General features: G+C 42.8%; 1 protein-coding gene across 2 annotated transcripts in view; it reads right to left on the reverse strand.

Moving 5' to 3' along the window:
* The window catches only part of SPIDR (scaffold protein involved in DNA repair), a 244,523-nt gene that overhangs the window by 56,600 nt on the left and 167,117 nt on the right, over positions 1–20,806 (reverse strand). For both annotated transcript variants that reach the window (XM_066623674.1, XM_066623673.1), the window contains one exon: positions 20,017–20,291. In XM_066623674.1, the coding sequence (XP_066479771.1) occupies positions 20,017–20,291 (275 nt within the window). The remainder of the gene's footprint in view (positions 1–20,016; positions 20,292–20,806) is intronic.

Here is a 20,806-nt window from a genome sequence, read left to right on the forward strand (position 1 = left end):
AAGGAGAGGGAAGACTCCCTGAGTTGTGAAGAGGAGAGGAGGAAGAGAAGGAGAAGTAAGTGTACTCTTTCTAACTCTTTGTCTTCTAACCTTAAATCAAACTTAGATCAACATTGAAATTTAGCTTTACCTTTAGCTTAGCTTTACCTAAGTTAGCACCTAATCTAACCTGAGGGAGGGATTCTAAGGTCCAGCAAGTTGGGGCACAGGAGCTAGGTAAGGGCAATAAAAATAAATACGTAAGTGCGTACAGAGGTCTACTCTGAGCAGGAGCAGTCCTACTTGTGAGTAAGAGCCCAAGGTACAGGCACTTGGAAAAATAAATAAAACAGAGGAGGATAAAGTGGAAAGCAAGTTTTTCTACTTGGTTTAAATTAACCCTATTCTTAACCCATGTTAATCTAAGTTAGAACATAATCTAAAGGTTCAGTAAATTAGGACACAGGATCTAGGTGAGAGTAATAAATAAATAAATAAATAAATAAATAAATAAATAAATAAATAAATGTGCATGCTTAATAAAAGCAAGATTTTAGCAGGGCTAAACAGGATTTAAACCTTAGTGTGTAAGTTCTGCCAAGCCAAAAAAAACTCTTAAACCAGTGCAGTTTAAACTCAAATAAAAAACCAGCTTGAGGTTAAAAAACAGTTCAGCATCAGAGAACTGAAGTAGGAGGGTAAGAACCTAGGAAGGACTAGTTCCCATCCAGCCAGGGCAATTTATCATAGTCATTGTCCTTTAGGTCATAGCAATTGATCTTTAGGAGTTGATAAGAGCCCCATTAGACAAATCCAAGCACCCCATTCAGGGAAATCTCACCTGGGAAGACCAGTCCCTTTTCAATCAGCAAGGAGGGAGGAGGAGCTAGCTAGTATAAAGCTAGTGCCTGCCACCGCATTAGCCTCTCTGCAGAAGCACGTGTGGCCTCTGGGAACCCAGTGCCTCCGGAATAAAGTGCCAGGTAAGGCACCACGAGTTTACCATCTGTGCGAGTTCAGCAGCAGGGCGAGGAAGCCAGGGCCTCAGATACCGCCCTTTCGAAGAGGGATGCTAACCAGTGTAGGGTTTTTACGTTTTCCCTGAGTCCCTGGAGCTCCTTGCACTGAGGACACACCCATGACATGCCCCAGAGGCATATAGTCATACATGTGGTACTTGATGCAAAACACTGGATATCCCCCACCCTGCTGCTGGCTGTCTGCATAGCTTTTTTATTTTGTTTGTTTTTGTTTAGGGGTATGTAAAAACCCTACACTGGTTAGCAGCCCTCTTCTCAAAGGAAGTCTCGGGGCTGGAGGACATCATTCTGGAGAGGAGGGAAACAATCCCCTAGGGGGGACCCCTTCTCCAGGGGACAGGCCCGTATCTAAATGCACTCAGGATACTCCTCGGCAGGAGGGGAGTCGGGGGCTTCCGGGAGTGGGTTATTCGATTATTAGAAACATAGAGAGGGGGTTTGCGACGGATGTGAGGACCGCATGGCAACTTGCCTGCCTGGTGCGAAGGACATCACTTCTCATCGAGACAGGCTGGTAGATAGTGCTGCGGAGGAGGTAGCGGTTGTGGTACATGTCGGCACCAATGATGTGGGCAAGTGTAGCCGGGAGGTCCTGGATGCCAAATTTAGGCTCTTAGGTAGGAAGTTGAAAGCCAGGACCTCAAAGGTAGTGTTCTCTGAAGTGCTACCTGTTCCACACGCAGGGCCAGCTAGGCAGGCGGAGATCAGGGATCTCAATGCGTGGATGAGACGGTGGTGTAGGGAGGAGGGGTTTAGATTCGTTAGGCACTGGGGAACGTTTTGGGAGAAGCGGGGCCTGTACAAGAGGGATAGGCTTCACTTGAACCAGAATGGAACCAGACTGCTGGCGCATAACATTAAAAAGGTGGCAGAGCAGCTTTTAAACTGATCCCTGGGGGAAGGCCGACAGGAGCCGAGGGGCATCCGGTTCGGGACTCCTCATCCCTATGGGACGAGGATGGGGAGGTTAGAGAACAACAAGGTAAAGGAATTGGGAATGGTAGCGTGATGGGATGTGATAGACGATTTGGCACAGTGAGGGGATGCAAAGAAGCTAATAAGCAGCCCATCCTGGGGCATTCCATGTTGAAATGCTTTTATGCGAATGCCCCAAGTATCTGAGCAAAGATGGGAGAATTGCAATGTCTGGTGACTAGGGAAAACATTGACATAGTGGGCATAACGGAAACCTGGTGGAATGCGGAGAATCAGTGGGATACCACAATCTCGGGCTATAAACTCTACAGGAAGGACAGGGAGGGGCATGTTGGAGGTGGGGTGGCCATTTACGTTAAGAAAGGGATAGAATCCAGCAAGGTAGAGATTGAAGGCAGGTCTGACTCCACCGTAGAATCTCTGTGGGTCAAATTACCAGGCCTGAGGAGTGATGTAATACTGGGGGCATACTATCGTCCTCCAGACCAGAAACCAGAAGGGGATCTTGAAATGAGGAAACAGATCAGGGAGGTGACAAGGAGGGACAGGGTTGTAAGCCTCACCAAAGGCTACTGAAAAAACTCCAATCAGGGAATTGGAGGGCGGTTCCTCTCCTGGATTGAGACCTGGTTGAAGACCAGGAAACAGAGAGTGGGTGTCAATGGGAAATTTTTACAATGGAGAGAAGTGAAAAGCGGTGTGCCCCAAGGATCTGTCCTGGGACCAGTGCTTTTCAACCTCTTCATAAATGACCTGGAGACAGGGGTGAGCAGTGAGGTGGCTAAGTTTGCAGACGACACCAAACTTTTCCAAGTGGTGAAGACCAGAAGTGATTGTGAGGAGCTCCAGAAGGATCTCTCCAGACTGGCAGAATGGGCAGCAAAATGGCAGATGCGCTTCAATGTCAGTAAGTGTAAGGTCATGCACACTGGGGCAAAAAATCAAAACTTTACATATAGCCTGATGGGTTCTGAGCTGTCTGTGACAGATCAGGAGAGAGATCTTGGTGTGGTGGTAGACAGGTCGATGAAAGTGCAGCTGCAGTGAAGAAGGCCAGTTCTATGCTTGGGATCATTAGAGAAGGTATTGAGAACAAAATGGTTAATATTATAATGCCGTTGTACAAATCGATGGTAAGGCCACACCTGGAGTATTGTGTCCAGTTCTGGTCGCCGCATCTCAAAAAAGACATAGTGGAAATGGAAAAGGTGCAAAAGAGAGCGACTAAGATGATTACGGGGCTGGGGCACCTTCCTTATGAGGAAAGGCTACAGCATTTGGGCCTCTTCAGCCTAGAAAAGAGGCACCTGAGGGGGGGCATGATTGAGACATACAAAATTATGCAGGGGGTGGACAGAGTGGCTAGAGAGATGCTCTTTACACTCTCGCATAACACCAAAACCAGGAGACATCCACTAAAATTGAGCATTGGGAGAGTTAGGACAGACAAAACAAAATATTTCTTTACTCAGTGTGTGGTCAGTCTGTGGAACTCCTTGCTGCAGGATGTGGTGATGGCATCTGGCCTGGATGCCTTTAAAATGGAATTGGACAAGTTTCTGGAGGAAAAATCCATTATGGGTTACAAGCCATGATGTGTATGTGCAATCTCCTGATTTTAGAAATGGGCTATATCAGAATTCCAGATGCTAGGGAGGGCACCAGGATGCAGGTCTCTTGTTATCAGGTGCGCTCCCTGGGGCATTTGGTGCGGCCGCTGTGAAATACAGGAAGCTGGATTAGATGGGCCTATGGCCTGATCCAGTGGGCTTGTTCTTATGTACTAACTGTTCCCTCCTGCAAGGAGAAGCTTTGCAACTAGTCAGCATGTGACTGGTAGGGAGGAAGTCAGCCACTGGGACTTAAAACCTGCCAGGAACAAACTCAGTACAACTGCAGATCAGAAAAAATTCCCCTCCCTCCGTCCGTCCCTCCCTCCCTCTGGACTGTTCCATTACACAGAAGGGAGAAATGGCACACAGTACAATATAAGCACCTTGGTTCATGACTTCAAAAACATTAGCGTGGCTCAGATTCTCCCCTTTCAATTCAGGCTTCAGGGCAAGCTGTAGCTCTTACTCACCAGCACTTTTCCCTAAGTTTTAACCCCCCCCCCCGCCCAGCTTATCTGACAGTCATAGAACATTCCATGCATTTTGGCTGAAAATCTGCCCTCACCTAATCTGTGAGATCACCTTATCTATGTAAGTATCTATGGCAAGTATCTATGGTAGTTCCATTTTCAGCATGCAAATATACAGGCTTCAACCCAGGGCAGCATTCTTGCAGAAGAAATGCTGCCAAAAGCTACCTTTCCCATTTCCTCTTCTTTAGTGAAACAGCTTAACCCAGGGTAGAGGCATCACAAGCAAGACCTACGGAGAGGGGGGGTAAAGGGGATAATTTGTACCTGGGCCGAGGGTCAGAAATGGGGCCCAGAAGCCAAAGGTGGGGGCCCAGAATTTTCCTGGGATCTTACATTTTCCTATCTCACCCAGACTCAGTGCCTGCATGGAATGGTGGCAAGTACCACCAGAAGCCACAGCAGCAGGCCCAGGAATGCATACATTCCTTAACAGTATCCCACCTGGGAGGAAGCTGGCCTGCTGCAGTTGCTCTTTGGCTTGTGGATCTGCTTCCATGAAGGAGTAGATGGGAGCTCAGGGGCACAGTTGTGGGGCTGCTGCTGCAGAGGTGCTGCCCAGCCCACTGCCCCCCCCCCAGTCTGCTTCACCACCTCCCTCTTTGGGAAGGGGCCCCACAGGAGCTTTGCACCCCCTGGTAAGACTCCTCTTGGCGACCCTGGTCACAAGGGTTTGCGTCACTCAGTGCGAGAGCTCATTGGGTCACCCTCATGATGAACCTGCTCCTTACCAGACCATACAGAATAAATTACAATATCATATGCACAACCTAAATGCAGTGGCATCACTAATGTGTAACCCACATTAATTGTACTGGTCAGTGACCGTAATAAAAGATTCTTCTAACCCACATTAACTTGATTCATTTATTTTAATACAACAGTAGAGGTCGCTCAATAAATCAGTAACCAACAAAAAACCAGTGGCCAACTTGATGACACTCACACAACTAAAAAGGAGTTATAGTATTAGCTGGAAATGAGAGCTGACTAATACCAATGGCTTATTGGTTCTCTGCTGTGTCATAACAACACCTCTTTGCACTTGGAACAGTCAGTCTAATTGGTCAGTTTTGAGTTAAGAAAATCCACTTTTTGTTACATAAGATGATTGTGTTTTCTTTTTCTGGTTATTTGGTTATAATGTTTGATAGAATATAGATATTACAGCACTGATTGTTTCACTGCATTCTGCATGAAATTACCCACTGAATATATATAACATGATGGTATTCAAAAATACTAAGATATTAACAATTTTGACCATTATTGGTGCCCCCCACCCCCAGTGTGGTCCAAAACCCCCACACCCCCTAGCAATGCCACTGATCCAAGGATGTTGATTCATTTCCTGCAGTGGGCCAAATAGCATTCATGGTGCTTGCTGAGGGTTGGAAGTGACATCATTAATTAGGAAGTGACATCATTAAGCAGATGATGGCCAGAAATAAGCACTTTCTTCTCACGTAGAAAGTCATTAGCTGCAAATGACAGAAGAGAAAATGTGCAAATTTTGTTCATAATTTCAAGATATGAAAGAACCAAATTAACATGCTGGGAGAGCCCACAATTGTAACAGTGGGGGGTGGTTAAATTGCTTTGGGAGCCGCATCCAGCCTGCAGGCCTTATATTTGACACCCCTGCCTTAACCCCAAAGTCAGGTACGGTGCCCCTCACCAGTGGCATGATATGCAGTGCCCAGTGGCTGCAGCAAAAGAGGCAAGGGAGTACAGAAGCCAGGAAGGAACTACACATTGAGCATTCTTCCACTCTACTTGAGCATTCTTCTCTTCTGGGTATAACGTCATGTCCTCTGCACTTCCTCTTCCTTCCTCCCTTCCACTGAAAAGAATGCCACTTCCATGGATAAACTGGTGGCTTCTGACAGTGGTGCTTCCAGAAAAGTAATGCCCTAAATGCAATCCATTCTGTTTAACTTGCATTAATGATAGGGATGAAAACTTTTGTTCATGAGCCATATTGACTTGAAGGATGATAATCTACAAGCTGAAAATGGTTAAACAGGTCTTGACATGAGTGACTGTAATGGTTCCAAGTTACCCATAACACTGTGAGGAATAAATGGAATCTTCATTTACTTTCTAGATCATATCACAGTACATAGTTGTTACAGCCTACTGCTCATTGACATTAAAGTTGTTGGACCACAAAAAGCAAACAAAAGATCAAAGTAATGGATGGCTGAGCCAATTCAAAGGTTATAGCAAAGGTTAGAACCAACTCAAATGGCTATTGTCCTCCCCCTCCACAAAGATTCTTCTCAAAATCCTGAGAATCTCACTTTCATTTCATAAAAACATTATTACCTACTTAAGCAATGTCATCCTACATGCTGCACTAATACAGCAGACTGTGGGAGGAAAAATTTTAATCCATACATCAACATCTAAAACAGAAATCCAGCAATTGGGGGGGGGGGATTCCATGCCAACACCCTTCCACATCCTATACAAGCATATTATTATGTTCATCAGGCAAGTAGAACCCCAGGTCATTTGTACAACCAATATGAAAAATGAAATACATTTTCATTTCAAAGAGTACCGGCACATACTTGATATTCATCAGGTCTCATGATTATAATGCAAGTTATCATTTTGTTCAAAAGGTATGAGGATGCTACATTGCAATTATAAAGGGAATTAATTGATCTCCATGCATGACAAATTAATCTTGATAAGAACATCTGTCTTCAAGAAATGTAATAACACAAGTCATATGAGATATTCTAATACACTACTGCTAGAAAACTCATGGAAAATTTCTGTTGATGCGTGCCAGTCATTTTCTTTGCACACGTGACTCCACGCATTTTGAATCTTCTTTAGATGACAAAGAGGACAAGAAAGGTGAAGAGAGATCACAAAAACTCAAGGGTCAAAGAGACAGATTCAAAACGACTAAGAATAAGAATCTCTACTACAGTACTACAAAAGACATTACAGCAGGGTTTCTCAAACTTTGAGGGAGCTTTACTCCCTCAGTAAGTTCCTGTGTGGGAGGGGCTAGGGTAGCAACGTGATCCCCAGGATCGAGTCGTGAATGGGGACGTTTGTGCCTTACTTTGCATGATGCTGGGCTGCAGCAGGCTGCAGGAGGTGCAGGCAGCCCTTCACAGCGCTCCCCGATGCTTGGAACCTGCAAAAGAAGCGGGCGCAAAGCACTTCCTGCAAAACGGAAGTGTTTTGCACCCGCTTCTTTTGCAGGTTCCAAGCGCTGGGGAGCCCTGTGCAGGGCTGCCTGCACCTCCTGCAGCCTGCTGCAGCCCAGCATCATGCAAAGTAAGGCACAAACACCCCTCCGCCCCCCTTAGCGATGTGATCCTGGGGATGTTGTTGCTGCCTACCTCCCCTTCCCCTGCCCCTTAAAGGGACGAGGGAAGTGTTACATGTACTGATGGTTCACGACCCACCAGTTTGAGAACCACTGCATTAGAGGCTCTGTTCCATCACACTTCCACCCATATTGTCCCTCTCATAAATACCAGAAATACTTCAGCTGTAATTTGCAACATATGTAGATTCCAAAGACAGTGTATTATCTGCCAAAATGTCATATAATTACCAAATTAGCATTTTACTTTCCTTTTTCTAAAAAGATGCAGCCTCCAATACAAACTTCACAAATTCAAATCTGAACCATATAAAATTAGTCAACCAAACGTCTCCTGTCAAATCTCTATTCCTAGCTCCACTTGTCTAAATAATCTGCTGCCACCACCAGAAGTTTGCTGGTTGAAACATATTTTTGCTGTTATCCATGAAGGTGTTACTCATAGAGATTTAATTATAATAATTGAATATATGCCAATTTCACTGAGGCATTTCAACAATAATCTAGGCAGTGGTTCCCAATCTGGTGGATCATGACCCACAAGGGAAACTGGATGGAGACTTTTTTCCCTTAAGGGGAGTAGCCAAGGAATGACTGTGGTGACAGCACTGCCACAATTCCACTGCCACCGTAATCAAAGGGCTCGTAAATTCTAATCTAAAGGTAGTGTTGGCCTTTTGGCAGGATGCGGGGGGGGGGGGGAATCACAGCACCCTCTGTGGGCCTCCCCACTGCTCCAAATAGCTTCTTTCAGCAATTGCAACCCACTTCCGAATTGCAATCACATCCCAGAAGTGGGTTGTAATCACTGAAAGGAGCTATTTAGAGCAGCGGGGAGGCCTACAGAGGGGTCTGAGAGCCCCCCACATTCTGCCAAAGGCCTGCATTACCTCCCAGGTAACTTTACAAGCCCCTTGATTGAAGTAGCAGTGGAACTGTGGTGCCAGCAACACCACCACCCCCCTCCCCACCCCCGCCATGACTTACCAGGTTCCCAACTCCCCTGTAGAAGTTTGGGAACCACTGATCTAGAGGCCAGTTCTTAGGATAAAGATAATTCTGTAGATTCCACAACATTTTCATTAGACTCTCCATTACATATAGATGGAATGCTGGTCAACTGACTTATCTGACCACAATGCAGCTGTAGCTCTGTGGAAAAGCAAATTAAGCTTAGTTTACAAGCTTATGAATGACATACAGAACAATGGTCTGATTAATTCATGGCCCAGATGTCTTCCATTTTGCCCAGTTCTCTTCATTCCAGCCAATCAGACCTCCATGGTTACTAGCTTGAGTGCCAGTGTTGGCTGGTTATTTTTCCAACACACACTAGATTCATTATGCCTGCCTGCTAAGAAACACAGAATATAAATCAAATAACTAAACAAAATAAGCAAGTACTGAGGACAAAGGAGAAGAACGTTGAGCTGTCGGACCTCCTCTCATTCCCACTAGTTCTCCAGTGGCAAAGACGCAGAATAGGTGCAGATTCCCACCTCAGCACAGTAATGTGGTAGGGAACCCATTGTCCCCTTCCCATTTCATGTGCCCCATCATGAAGATCTTTGAATGAGACAATGGGTAGGGGGAGGAACTCTTTACCAACAAGCATAAAAGCACACATACAGCTGAAACAGTCACAACTTCATTAAAAAACCTCAACAGTAGAGTAACTTCTGAAAGTACAACAGAGGAATGGGTTTTAACCTTTCTGTTCTTACAAGGCCCCAGGTCCTGAGAAAACTTTCTAACAGACATAGTAGCAGCAAGTGCATCTACATCTCCCTGCTGGGCAGTATTGCACCTGTTACACTGCTGGGCATAAGTCGGTGATAGGACTGTATTGGAGCTTATTTTAAACTTGAGAGAAAAGTTGAGTGGAAATCACAATGTAGTGTGCTAAAGGCCCCAAGGCAAAAGCTCAGGTGCTATTTATGTTCAGTTGTTAGAGGTACATTTCAAAGTACTCTTGGGAGGATTAATTAGTTCATAGCTTAACATCACTTTGAAGATTAAGAATTATTGGAATCATTTAAACCAATTTATGCCAAACCCTTTATTGTAATCTGGTGGTTACTGCCTTCTGAAAAAATGTTGAGAGAAACTTAACAGTTTCAGTTGTGGTATTGAAGCTTGGTTAATTCCAAAATACTGAGTAGTTTCATTAGGCATATTAGCATAATGTGAAAACCCACATCAAAAAAAGTCAACAAATAAATAACATACAGATCCATTTTTACAAGTTATCCAGTGTACTTCCAAAGTGTTCAAGATATACTTGGTATCATTTATATTTTTTATTATAATATTACTTTCGCAAATGTTATTTCTGCAAGTTTAAACTGACACAGAACTTGTGAAGGGCACAGTGAGTAGGAAACAGGAATTTTAGATAAGGTTTTGTTCTACAGCACAAGGAACTGCAGATGTAATAGACAGGGTTTGTCCACTAAAGGGTCAGCCAAGTGATTCAGGCAAGGAAAAAATCCTAGCACAGGTCACACCCCAACCTAATTATTGTACTTGTGGCAAGAATGCTTGATTATACAACTACAGGTACTTTTAAGTCTTTACAAGAACCCTGCTTGCTACTAGCTTTGTAGACTGTACTGGAGCATACCTGCAGGATCATGGGCACCCTTCATCAGTTTGCTGCACCCCTTCAACTCAATACAAGCCTTTCAGATGACATCATGGACAGGGCAGCCCTCCATTTAAGATGCTTTTCACCACCCAAGGAGTATATGCAGATTCTCAGTAAGCAGAACAGATTCTAATAGGTATCTCCATAAAATCTGCTCTCATCCACCAAGTGAAAACAGGAGCTAATGTTCATTAAGGATTCATTACACTTAAGTGTCTCTGAAAGTGTGGCCTCAGGAACTAAAACAGAAACATAATCTCAGTTGCTGTGCACCACACCAGAATTGTCTGGCTTCTGTCTACTTGTTCTCTGCCTCTTCAGTTCATGATGTAGTTTCAAGAATCAAGACTAGCAAATTTTCTTACACATAGTATGATTTACAATACCTACTTTTGCAAGATGGATATTAAAAGTCTCCTCTAGTTGCATTTCTTAAATCTTAACCTGATTAGAAACATCATCGTAAGTCTTGCTATCTGTTGTGCAAACAGATAGCATCTTCTTGGGTGCAGGAGCACTCTGAACTCTCAGTCTGCAAGAGAGGCAGACTTCTAATATATAACCTATGACAAGTCAGAGAGCCTTCATGTAAACTAGCACGCAGATGACTAACAACTCTGTTTCCATCAGAAGTGCTTAGTCCTACGTAAGAAGTCCGCACGCGAATAGATCTCTCAAGCAAAAGTTAACCAGCTGCAGCTGGCTCCCAGCTATAAAAAGCATTAATGAAAACACAAATACGAACTTTTGCCACCCCCACTCTTCAACCCCTTAGTCCCTGCGTCAAGGCTCTGCAAAGACATCACTTTCCAAGTGCTGTGTGTGAATGAACTGCCTGCTCTGAACTAGCTTGGTCTGGTTCCCTGAAGTTTGTTTACTGAACAGCATGTGCAGAGACACACACGCTGAACATGGGGGAAATAAGGGGAGAGACAAATCACATGACCCTTTGGCTCAGGCAATGCGTATTACTGATAGCCTTGAAATATGTGCTTTTCTGTGCCAAAGATGACCAAGAAAAGGGAGGAGGGAAAGGAAGTTCTAATAACGAAAAATACTAATCTGAAGACAAAAGTAAATAAATGTGTTAATACTGTATATTGAGCCATAAAATATTATGCTTCAGTGAATGTAAAAAATGTTCCATCTAATGCACTTAGGTTTGAGAGAACAGAACCTTATGATGTTTATTCTGTTGCTCTCCTTCCAGTATAAAACATTTATTTTGTACTATGCCTATGTGTATGCACAGAAGCATGGAATTCCATTGTAACATTATGTGAAATAATAAAATTTCCACACAGAGCATGAGAAGTTTGACTGCTGCAGTTACTCTGAGAACATTCACTGTTGACAAACCAGGATTCTTTTGTAAATTTTGACCCATGTATAAAATACTGAAACCAGGAAAGCTTAAATCCATGTATTTTTGTTTGAAGGGCTACAGATTCATTACCTGTCAACAAATGAAGTGTACACACAATGGCGTAGCTAAAGGGGTGCAGGCAGTAGCAAACTGCATTGGAATATCTGTATTCTATCAAAAGTTATGGCCTACTAAGCAGAAAATGAAAACACAATTGCCTTATGGAACAAAAAGATTTCCTTAACTCAAAACTAACCTATGAGACTGATTGTTCTGAAGCCCAATGAGATCTTATTATGCTACAGCAGGGAACCAGTAAGGTGTTAATATGAGTCAGCTCTCATTTCCATGTATCATAATACAGTTACCCTGCTAACTGGGTAAAGAAGCACTTTTTCAAGTGGTGCTCCTCTTATATTTAGCAGATGGAGAATAACTGTCCCTTTTATAAGTGTCCCTGAGCATTTATCTTGTATGAATCATCCTGAATGGCATGTACCATGCTCTCTCATAAGCCAGCATATGACTGACATTCAAGACATGCTCCGTTCTCTGGAGGAGGTTGATTGCATCCAGCTTAAAATCCACTGTAGCGGTTTTCACTTGTTCTTCACTCTAGGTTCCCCAGGCAATGCACATGGAAGCTTTCCAGACATGGTCTCACAGTGAAAAGTGCACCATCTATAATGTGTGTCTCTTGCTGGCCAAACATGAGGAAGTGCAGAAAGCTTAACCGTACTATTTCAAAAACAAGACCATGCCAATTACACTTCCAGTCTTAATTTGCCAATCACACTATTTCAAAACTGTGCAAATTAAAGCAGAGTACATTGAGAGCTACCAGTATTGCAATACTGGATTGTAGCTCTAGGGCTGGAAACTTTCCGTTTCCTTGGACTCTATACCAGGGTGCCCAAACCCCGGCCCTGGGGCCACTTGCAGCCCCTGAGGACTCCCAATCCAGCCCTCAGGGAGCTCCTAGTCTCCAATAAGCCTCTGGCCCTCCAGAGATTTGCTAGAGCCCACCCTGGTCTGATGCAACTGTTTTCAGTGTGAGGGCCAACTGTTTGACCTCTCATGTGAGCTATGGGATAAGGGCTCCCTCCACTGCTTGCTGTTTCACATCTGTGATGCAGCAGTGGCAGCAAAGGAAAGGCTGGCCTTGCTTTGTGCAAGGACTTTTATAGGCCTTGAGCTACTGCAAGACCTTCATTCATTCATAAAAGTTTCATCACTAATGTATTCATTTATGTAAATTTATTCAAATTTGAAATGTAAATTAATTCCTTTTTTCCCTGGCCCTGACACATTGTCAGAGAGATGATGTGTCCCTCCTGCCAAAAAATTTGGACACCCCTGCTCTATACTATTGGATATTATTTATTTATTTATTGGCAACCTTCAGTCTCGAAAGACTATGGTATCGCGCTCTGAAAGGTGGTTCTGGCACAGCGTCTAGTGTGGCTGAAAAGGCCAATCCGGGAGTGACAATCCCTTCCACACCGGGAGCAAGTGCAGTCTGTCCCTGGTCTGTCTCCCTGGCTATGGGCCTTCCTTCTTTGCCTCTTAGCCTCAGACTGTTGGCAAAGTGTCTCTTCAAACTGGGAAAGGCCATGCTGCACAGCCTGCCTCCAAGCGGGCCGCTCAGAGGCCAGGGTTTCCCACTTGTTGAGGTCCATCCCTAAGGCCTTCAGATCCCTCTTGCAGATGTCCTTGTATCGCAGCTGTGGTCTACCTCTAGGGCGCTTTCCTTGCACGAGTTCTCCATAGAGGAGATCCTTTGGATCCGGCCATCATCCATTCTCACGACATGACCAAGCCAACGCAGGTGTCTCTGTTTCAGCAGTGAATACATGCTAGGGATTCCAGCACGTTCCAGGACTGTGTTGTTTGGAACTTTGTCCTGCCAGGTGATGCCGAGGATGCGTCGGAGGCAGCGCATGTGGAAAGCGCTCAGTTTCCTCTCCTGTTGTGAGCGAAGAGTCCATGACTCGTTGCAGTACAGAAGTGTACTCAGGACGCAAGCTCTGTAGACCTGGATCTTGGTATGTTCCATCAGCTTCTTGTTGGACCAGACTCTCTTTGTGAGTCTGGAAAACGTGGTAGCTGCTTTACCGATGCGCTTGTTTAGCTCGGTATCGAGAGAATGAGTGTCGGAGATCGTTGAGCCAAGGTACACAAAGTCATGGACAACCTCCAGTTCATGCTCAGAGATTGTAATGCAGGGAGGTGAGTCCACATCCTGAACCATGACCTGTGTTTTCTTCAGGCTGATTGTCAGTCCAAAATCTTGGCAGGCCTTGCTAAAACGATCCATGAGCTGCTGGAGATCTTTGGCAGAGTGGGTAGTGACAGCTGCATCGTCGGCAAAGAGGAAGTCACGCAGACATTTCAGCTGGACTATTGGATAACCCACAGGAAAAAAAGCAGTTCTTACATGTTCCACAAGAGAATTTACTGCAGAAAGATAATGAGAAGAAGGAGCACAGTTTCCATAGAGCTGTGGTTCCATGGTTCTCAATCTTTTTACACTTGCATACGCCTTAGCAGGCTATTTCCATAAATTATGCCCCTCAAATTAGCAAAATGTTTGTAAAAGCAATGGAATAATTTTTATAAAACACACAACAAAATATTTTATACATAACAAATGTTCAGTGTGATTCTTTAGCTTGTTTTGATGCACATAGTTTTTTTATATCAGGTTCAACTGATGTAAGATACAGGCTTAAATCTGGAACTGCATTCAGCTTACTTCAGCATTTTTTTAATGAAGGCATAAGAAGAGAATGTCCTCTCCACCAGTTCTATATCCTTGTTTGTATAGGTGGCATGTTTGTTTGTGGCATGTAATGCCAAATGTAATGCCACAAGAGTAAAAAAGATTTTATGCTACTTCCCCACACACTACACAATGGGGCTTAGGACAGTCTTCATCTCCTATATACAAAAACCCATACTTCATGTATTCATTGCACTATTTTTTCTTATTACATGTTTGAAGAACTGAAAACAGTGCCTTTTCACTGTTTTGCACCAAAGTGTTAGACATGTCCTAAGAAATTCATGGTGATTGATCACTTCCACAATTACGTTTCAGCATTTTTACTGTGCAGGTTTTCAACCACAGATCCATATCTAATAATACCCAAATTGATGACCAAAAACTAGCAGTTGGTAGGGCTTCTGTAGCTACTTGCTGCCTTTCTTCCTGCCTTGCCAGCCCTGCAAGGCATTCTAAGACCTGCCTTTCCTCGCCATTATGCAATTCTTTTTCGAGTATCCCTAAAGGTTCTGGCAAGTATCCCTGGAGATACACAAACACCAGGTTGGAAACCACTGCCATAGAGCATAGCAGCATTTCTATAACACCTTCAAAGTAATCTTTATAGGTTAATATTAGTTTCCCATACCGCAGAAGAGAGACTGGGAGATAACACAGGGAGTTCAGGAAGCCAAAGAGATCTGAACTTAATCAATATACATCTAGTCACTGCACAATACTAGTCCTCAGTATGTAACATACAGCTGCATTCCACTTCCAACATTCAAATGTGAGTATTTATGTAAATGCAAACATATTCACAATGTAGGTAAATAAAGATCAGTATCGCCTTGGGTCAGGGGGAACAGTTCATGTTCATCCTACAGTACTGAATGTTTTACAAGGAATTTGTTTTTAACAAGCATTACAACTGTTAATTATATAATCAGTTGCTGTAGGCCTCAAAGTAGTCATCTGTTTTGGCTAGTGTTAACCCTCCATAAACCTAAATGGCGCATAATAAATCATCAATCAGTATATCTAGTTAAAATGTCACCATTGCTATTATTTCAGCACTTTTAAGTGGTTATGAGTCTGAGGTCTAATCCAGGAAGGCCATTATAGCCTCCCCTCCCGTCCCCCACGTGACCACCTAACATAGCCGGAGAACTAATGAATGCTAATTTCTTTCAACTCCTGTTCTTCCATTAGTTGACCTTCCTTTAATTCTCTTTGGAGGATACTCTCCTTGCCAGGCACCAAAGCAATCAAACCATGAGCCCTGTGGGTCAAGCACTGACTGCCTGTTCCTTCTGTCACTGGGTCCATTACTGGAAGGACAGAACTGACACCAGTCCAAGCCAGGTTACAAGCACAAGACTCTTTCTGGCCCTAAGAACTCAGAGAGATAATTTCTTGTCTCAGCTGGTTATCTAGCTCCCCAATATGAGGCACTCTCTTAGTTTGGGGAGCTTGTTACTGAAGGAGACTATCATGCTGTCCCTCTATGCCTCCAAGCTATCTGCCTGCCTGCCACCCATTCCACTTAAAATACTTGCCACCTCTCCAACAGTGGCTTGGACTCTCATTTACCATGCTTAAATCAAGAGCTGGTGCAGTATAGTGCCAAAGAATGGGAGCAGTGAGTCAGAAAGTCCCCAGTTAAAATATCATCTCCATTATTCTCTTACTAGGTGGCCTTGGGTACTATTGTGAGCCATTATTGTCTCAGCCTCCCAAGTGAAATGATGTAAGAAGTACTAAAAGAATATACATCAAAGGCTTTGTACAACTGAAATACTCTATAAATCCTATGTTATAAGTAACAATTAAACTATTAGTTGTGGAATTATTAGCTATGGAATTTCCTTTGATTAGATGTATTAATAAGTACATTTAGATACACAATGTAATTGCACAGAGTTCTCCTGGAGAGTCATCTAAAAGAAAATATATCTAATAAAGCTCCAAGGTAATTAAGTAGAAAATAGGGCTTTTAAAAAATGTCCTGGCAGCATAAGCTCTTTCCAAAGAATAAGAAAAATATAAGCAAAATAAGACACAAATCATTTGGGGATAGCGTCCAGCAAATCCTGTATATAAATGATTTAATTCTTCCCTAACTCTGCACACGCTGCAATTATTGCTTAGGCTGAAGCTTCAAATGGAAACAGATCACCATACTTCAACATGCTGGGGATATACTTCGCTCAACAATTAAATCTCCATGTAAAGGTTCCCAACATATTCAGGCAAATACTACAAATACGAGCTTCATTTATAAGGCACAGAAAAGTTTCTGTCATATAGAGCTCAGTGAGACACATTGAAGTCGTCTGCTTCCTGTTTATCCTGTACTTGAAAAAGAAGTGTATCCCAGAAGTATTAACAATGTTCTTAAAAATCATATGTTTATGACTGTTTTGTTTAGAAATGTTTCGCTGAAAAAAAAATGAATGGTATGCTGTAAACAGAATGAAAGTTGCCCGCAAAAGAAAATGGTTTGACAGATGCTAACATCTGTGAACATGGATTTTCCACAAATGTCCTTTCCCCTCTCATCCTTCTTCAACCACAATAAACACTAATTTAAAATGTCTTGTGCAACTCAGGCTTGGGTTTTCCTTAGGGTAAACACAAATGGGTGACCTCAATTCCAATTTACCTACCTTGAAATGTTAGCAATAGCACTGGACCCATTATCTTTACTCAGATGACAATCTTGAGATAAATTTAATGGGGCTTGTGTTAAGGCAAATACAAGTGAGTGTGCAGAAGTTCACAGCACAGAAAGAGCAACACTTATAATAAAGTTTATGAATAATTCAGATCTAAATCAGGCTAACCAGAAGTAGTGTACTCAGTATTGCACAAGCACAAATGCTACAGAGAAACTCATTAAAACGTGTTGGGAGCATAATCACTCCAACTAAAAAGGATTAATATTGCATAAGGCAAATTTAAAATTTACATATTCCGTTCTCCCTGCATCTTTTACACCTCATACAAAGTTAAGCACCCAAATCACCTATTATCAGTAGGCCTTGGTGGTCCAAAACACAAAACATGGACTTGAGATCAGCCCTGCAACTTTTTATAAATTCAGAATAAACTAAGTCAAACACAAACTAGCTTTTTTATGAAATCTATCTGGGTGAGAGGCTTGGGTTCTCTTGACTTGTTTCTGAAGTAGAAGAGTCCACAAGTTTTGGATGCCTGTGGTAGCCAGCCGTGGTTTCTACCTGGCGGGCAAGGCTCATTTCTCTCATGTCTTGCTTTACAAAAGTATAAAGGTGCATGCTTTGTTCCCACCACCTGGTAAGGCGGATTTACAGAGGAGAAGCAGCAAATCTAGTACAAATTCCTGTGCAATGGTGCAGCGAGACCAGTGCGGGCTGTGCTGTATCGTGCAGGGGAATTTTGCAGGCTGGCAATCTCCTTGAGGTATGGGGACATTGATCCCCTTGCCCCCGGGGAAAGTCCCAGTCTGAGCAACAGGTCTTCTTGGACCTGCACAAGCTACATATCAGCAAATCAGGCCCTGGAAGATGGACAGGATGCAGTATGTTCCACTGCCACTGATACCACTCCCTCTTGGAACTGATCCACCCTCCCCCGCCCCATTACACTCCTCCCTGCTTCATGCAATGAAATGAGTTGGCAGACATCTAGAATAGAGGTGAGAAACTCCCAAGAAGTCTGATCACCTCTGGAAGTGGACCCTACAATGTGGAAAAGACTCTGTTTGCATTGCTGCCAACCTAGCTTCAAGCGAGTCACAAGACTCAGAGGTCGGCCCTTGCTCTCCCGGCAGGTAGCTAGAACCAAGCACCCATGTTTAAAAACATGTCTCCTGCATGTCTTCAATTAAAGGAAATAAACCAAAATGAAATATTGACCATGTAACAACCCAACCCATCAACATTCTGGTGTAATCTAGAAATGTTTTTGTTTCAACTGGCCTTTTCAGTTTAGTTTCCTTTGTTAATGTTTTGATTTATTACTGGGTGCTGCTCCTGCTGTTGTGCTACATTTTTTGTTGTATTGTTTATTATGTTAAAATTGTATACATGTCTTCAAATACATTGGAAGCTGCCTTGGGCACCCTGGTTGCAAAGGGAAAGGTAGAGTATAAGTCTTTAAATAAATAATTAATAAAAGTTTACAAACTGACAAGTTGGTATATTCAAAACAAAACAAAAAATAACAGACTACACCCTCTTATTTTGCACCCTTATCACAAGTGTTTTGATATTTGAACCTATCTTAAACAGAGTTATAATTGAAAACCATACTTAATTTTGTTTATACTATACTTAAATGTTGCAACCTGCCCCAAGTCTTCAGGATAAGTATCAAAATAATTAGATAGGGCAGAACCCCAACTAGCATTTCCAGTGTCAGAAGGTCCCTCTGTGAAGAATTCCACTTATCCAAGGACAACCTGCATGAGTAGAATGCTCCTTCTGATTATGAAGGGAGCTTCTGATGGCAGATGGACTAGATAGGATGACACCTAGAATTCTGTTCATTTCACTCATCCCTTTAAACAATCAGCAATAGTAAACCTTCCCAATTATGGATAGAGGTGTTTCTATTTATTTTAAACAGAAATAAGCCCATTGTGTTCAGAAAGACTTAGGCTGTAATCCTATTTTACTAGATGGAAACAAACACCTCTAATTATGGGGTCCCTCCACCCAAAAGAAAAACTCACTCAAAGCAAACAAATATTAAAAACCCAAATTATACTGAATACCAGAAAACCAAAAGTATAAAAGTGAAATAATGTTAGCTCTCTCATCAACAACTATGTCCATTAATACGACAGAAATAATATTTATTTCCTTACCAATATTTTTATCAAACATGTTAAGATGTTTTGGTCCACTTGTCCAGTTGCAACTTGCAGGGACTGATTCCTTCTTTTAAAGTACTTTTGAACTACTACCCCTGGGGTGTTTTGGCAAACAGAAATGAAGTTCACTGCTAACTGACCACAGAAGGCAAGAGTGGGAAAAGCAACTGAAACTCCTACACAACCATGGAATAAGCACCACATTGGTTGTGAAAGTAATCGACCAAAAAAGGGATTTGAATAAGGAAATTTTGGGCAAGCTGGTTTGTCTAGTTTCAGTTCCCCACGTATAGAAAATTTAGTAACGCTGTAGCAATACTGAGCCACTTCAAAGGCAAAATGATGAAAAAGGGGGAAAAAAGGATACACATTAACAAGATAATGACTTGACAATAGAATTTCTGAGAAAATGGCAGCTTGAGAACAGCATGGGCAACGTGATGAGACTAGAAATTCTGTACAACCATCTAGACAGTAAAATGCCCAAGCTTGTAAAGTGAAAGACATTAGAGATTTTAAAAGATTTGGCAGGTCAGGCTCTAAAGCTTATTAGATACTGATTGGTGGGTATTTTGACACAAAGATTTTTACCAAGAACCCATCAACTGTAGTTTGGCACCACGGAGCTTATTACAACAAAACACAGGAGTGGCTAATTACATGGATCTGAATGTGCAAATTAGATATGGCCATTCAAACTCATGACAGACTTCTGATGTGACGTTTAGTACTGGATAAATTGCCACGCCTTGATTTAGTACTTCCAAAAATTTTTGAAGTAGCATTCCATTTTCAACAAGAGGCAGGATCACTCTAACCTTCAGGCAAAAACAAAACTATTCAATACTTTCAGTCCAGCACCCCCACCCCCTTATTCTGCTTCCCACAAGACTATACCAGTTATACTGGGTCAATTTCAATTACTCACCTAACATTTGGCAGGTCTGAATTTAACAATGGTATTGTATTTGGGGCAGGGTTATTCCCTTGAAGATAACATCTGAAACTTTCTTTAGCAGGCAGATAATACACTCTTTGAACAACAACTTGGACCTGCATTCCTCTCCCTCCAGCTGTTCCTTGTGTTTCCACAATATCAAGAAGAGAGTCACTCAGGAAAGCAATTGCAAAGGGGGATAGTTTGTTCTCACTGTTGCTGTGAGTATATGCAGCTGTGGAAGACTTCACAGTGAAACAGGAAACCTGGCAAAAACAAAATCACAGATCCAAAGAATTGTACAGATTATTGAGACAGGACATTTTATTTATGTTCCAACTCTAACGAGGACACAGTGGCCAGTCTTGACATCTGGGTTAGCATCTTGGAAGGCTGGTTGATTGAAACGCAGGGTCTCTGACCTCATCAGGAGGAGGAGCCCCCTGCCTTTCCAGAAGCCAAGCAGAAACTCTCCCCATTCAACATTAGCTAAGAAAAAAGCATCAGGCTTAGCAGGAGGCAAACTGAGAAATTTGCCTAGGGGGCATATTTTAATGTCTATCTAGGTCAGTGTTTCTCAACCAGTAGTACAGGTACCACCAGTGGTACTTGAGGTGGTGTCTGCTGGTTTTCGCAGGACCCCTGGACACCTGCGAGGGGTGTCTGGCAGCAAGACCGGAATGTAATACAATAAACAGTAGGAGACTCCAAAGCATATTTTCCATACTCAAAAAAGCCCTCCCATCCACACTGAGTGCTTTACTGGTGCTTTTCACATCAC

The sequence above is a fragment of the Tiliqua scincoides genome, chromosome 4, assembly GCF_035046505.1.
Source record: "Tiliqua scincoides isolate rTilSci1 chromosome 4, rTilSci1.hap2, whole genome shotgun sequence".
Taxonomy (NCBI): domain Eukaryota; kingdom Metazoa; phylum Chordata; class Lepidosauria; order Squamata; family Scincidae; genus Tiliqua; species Tiliqua scincoides.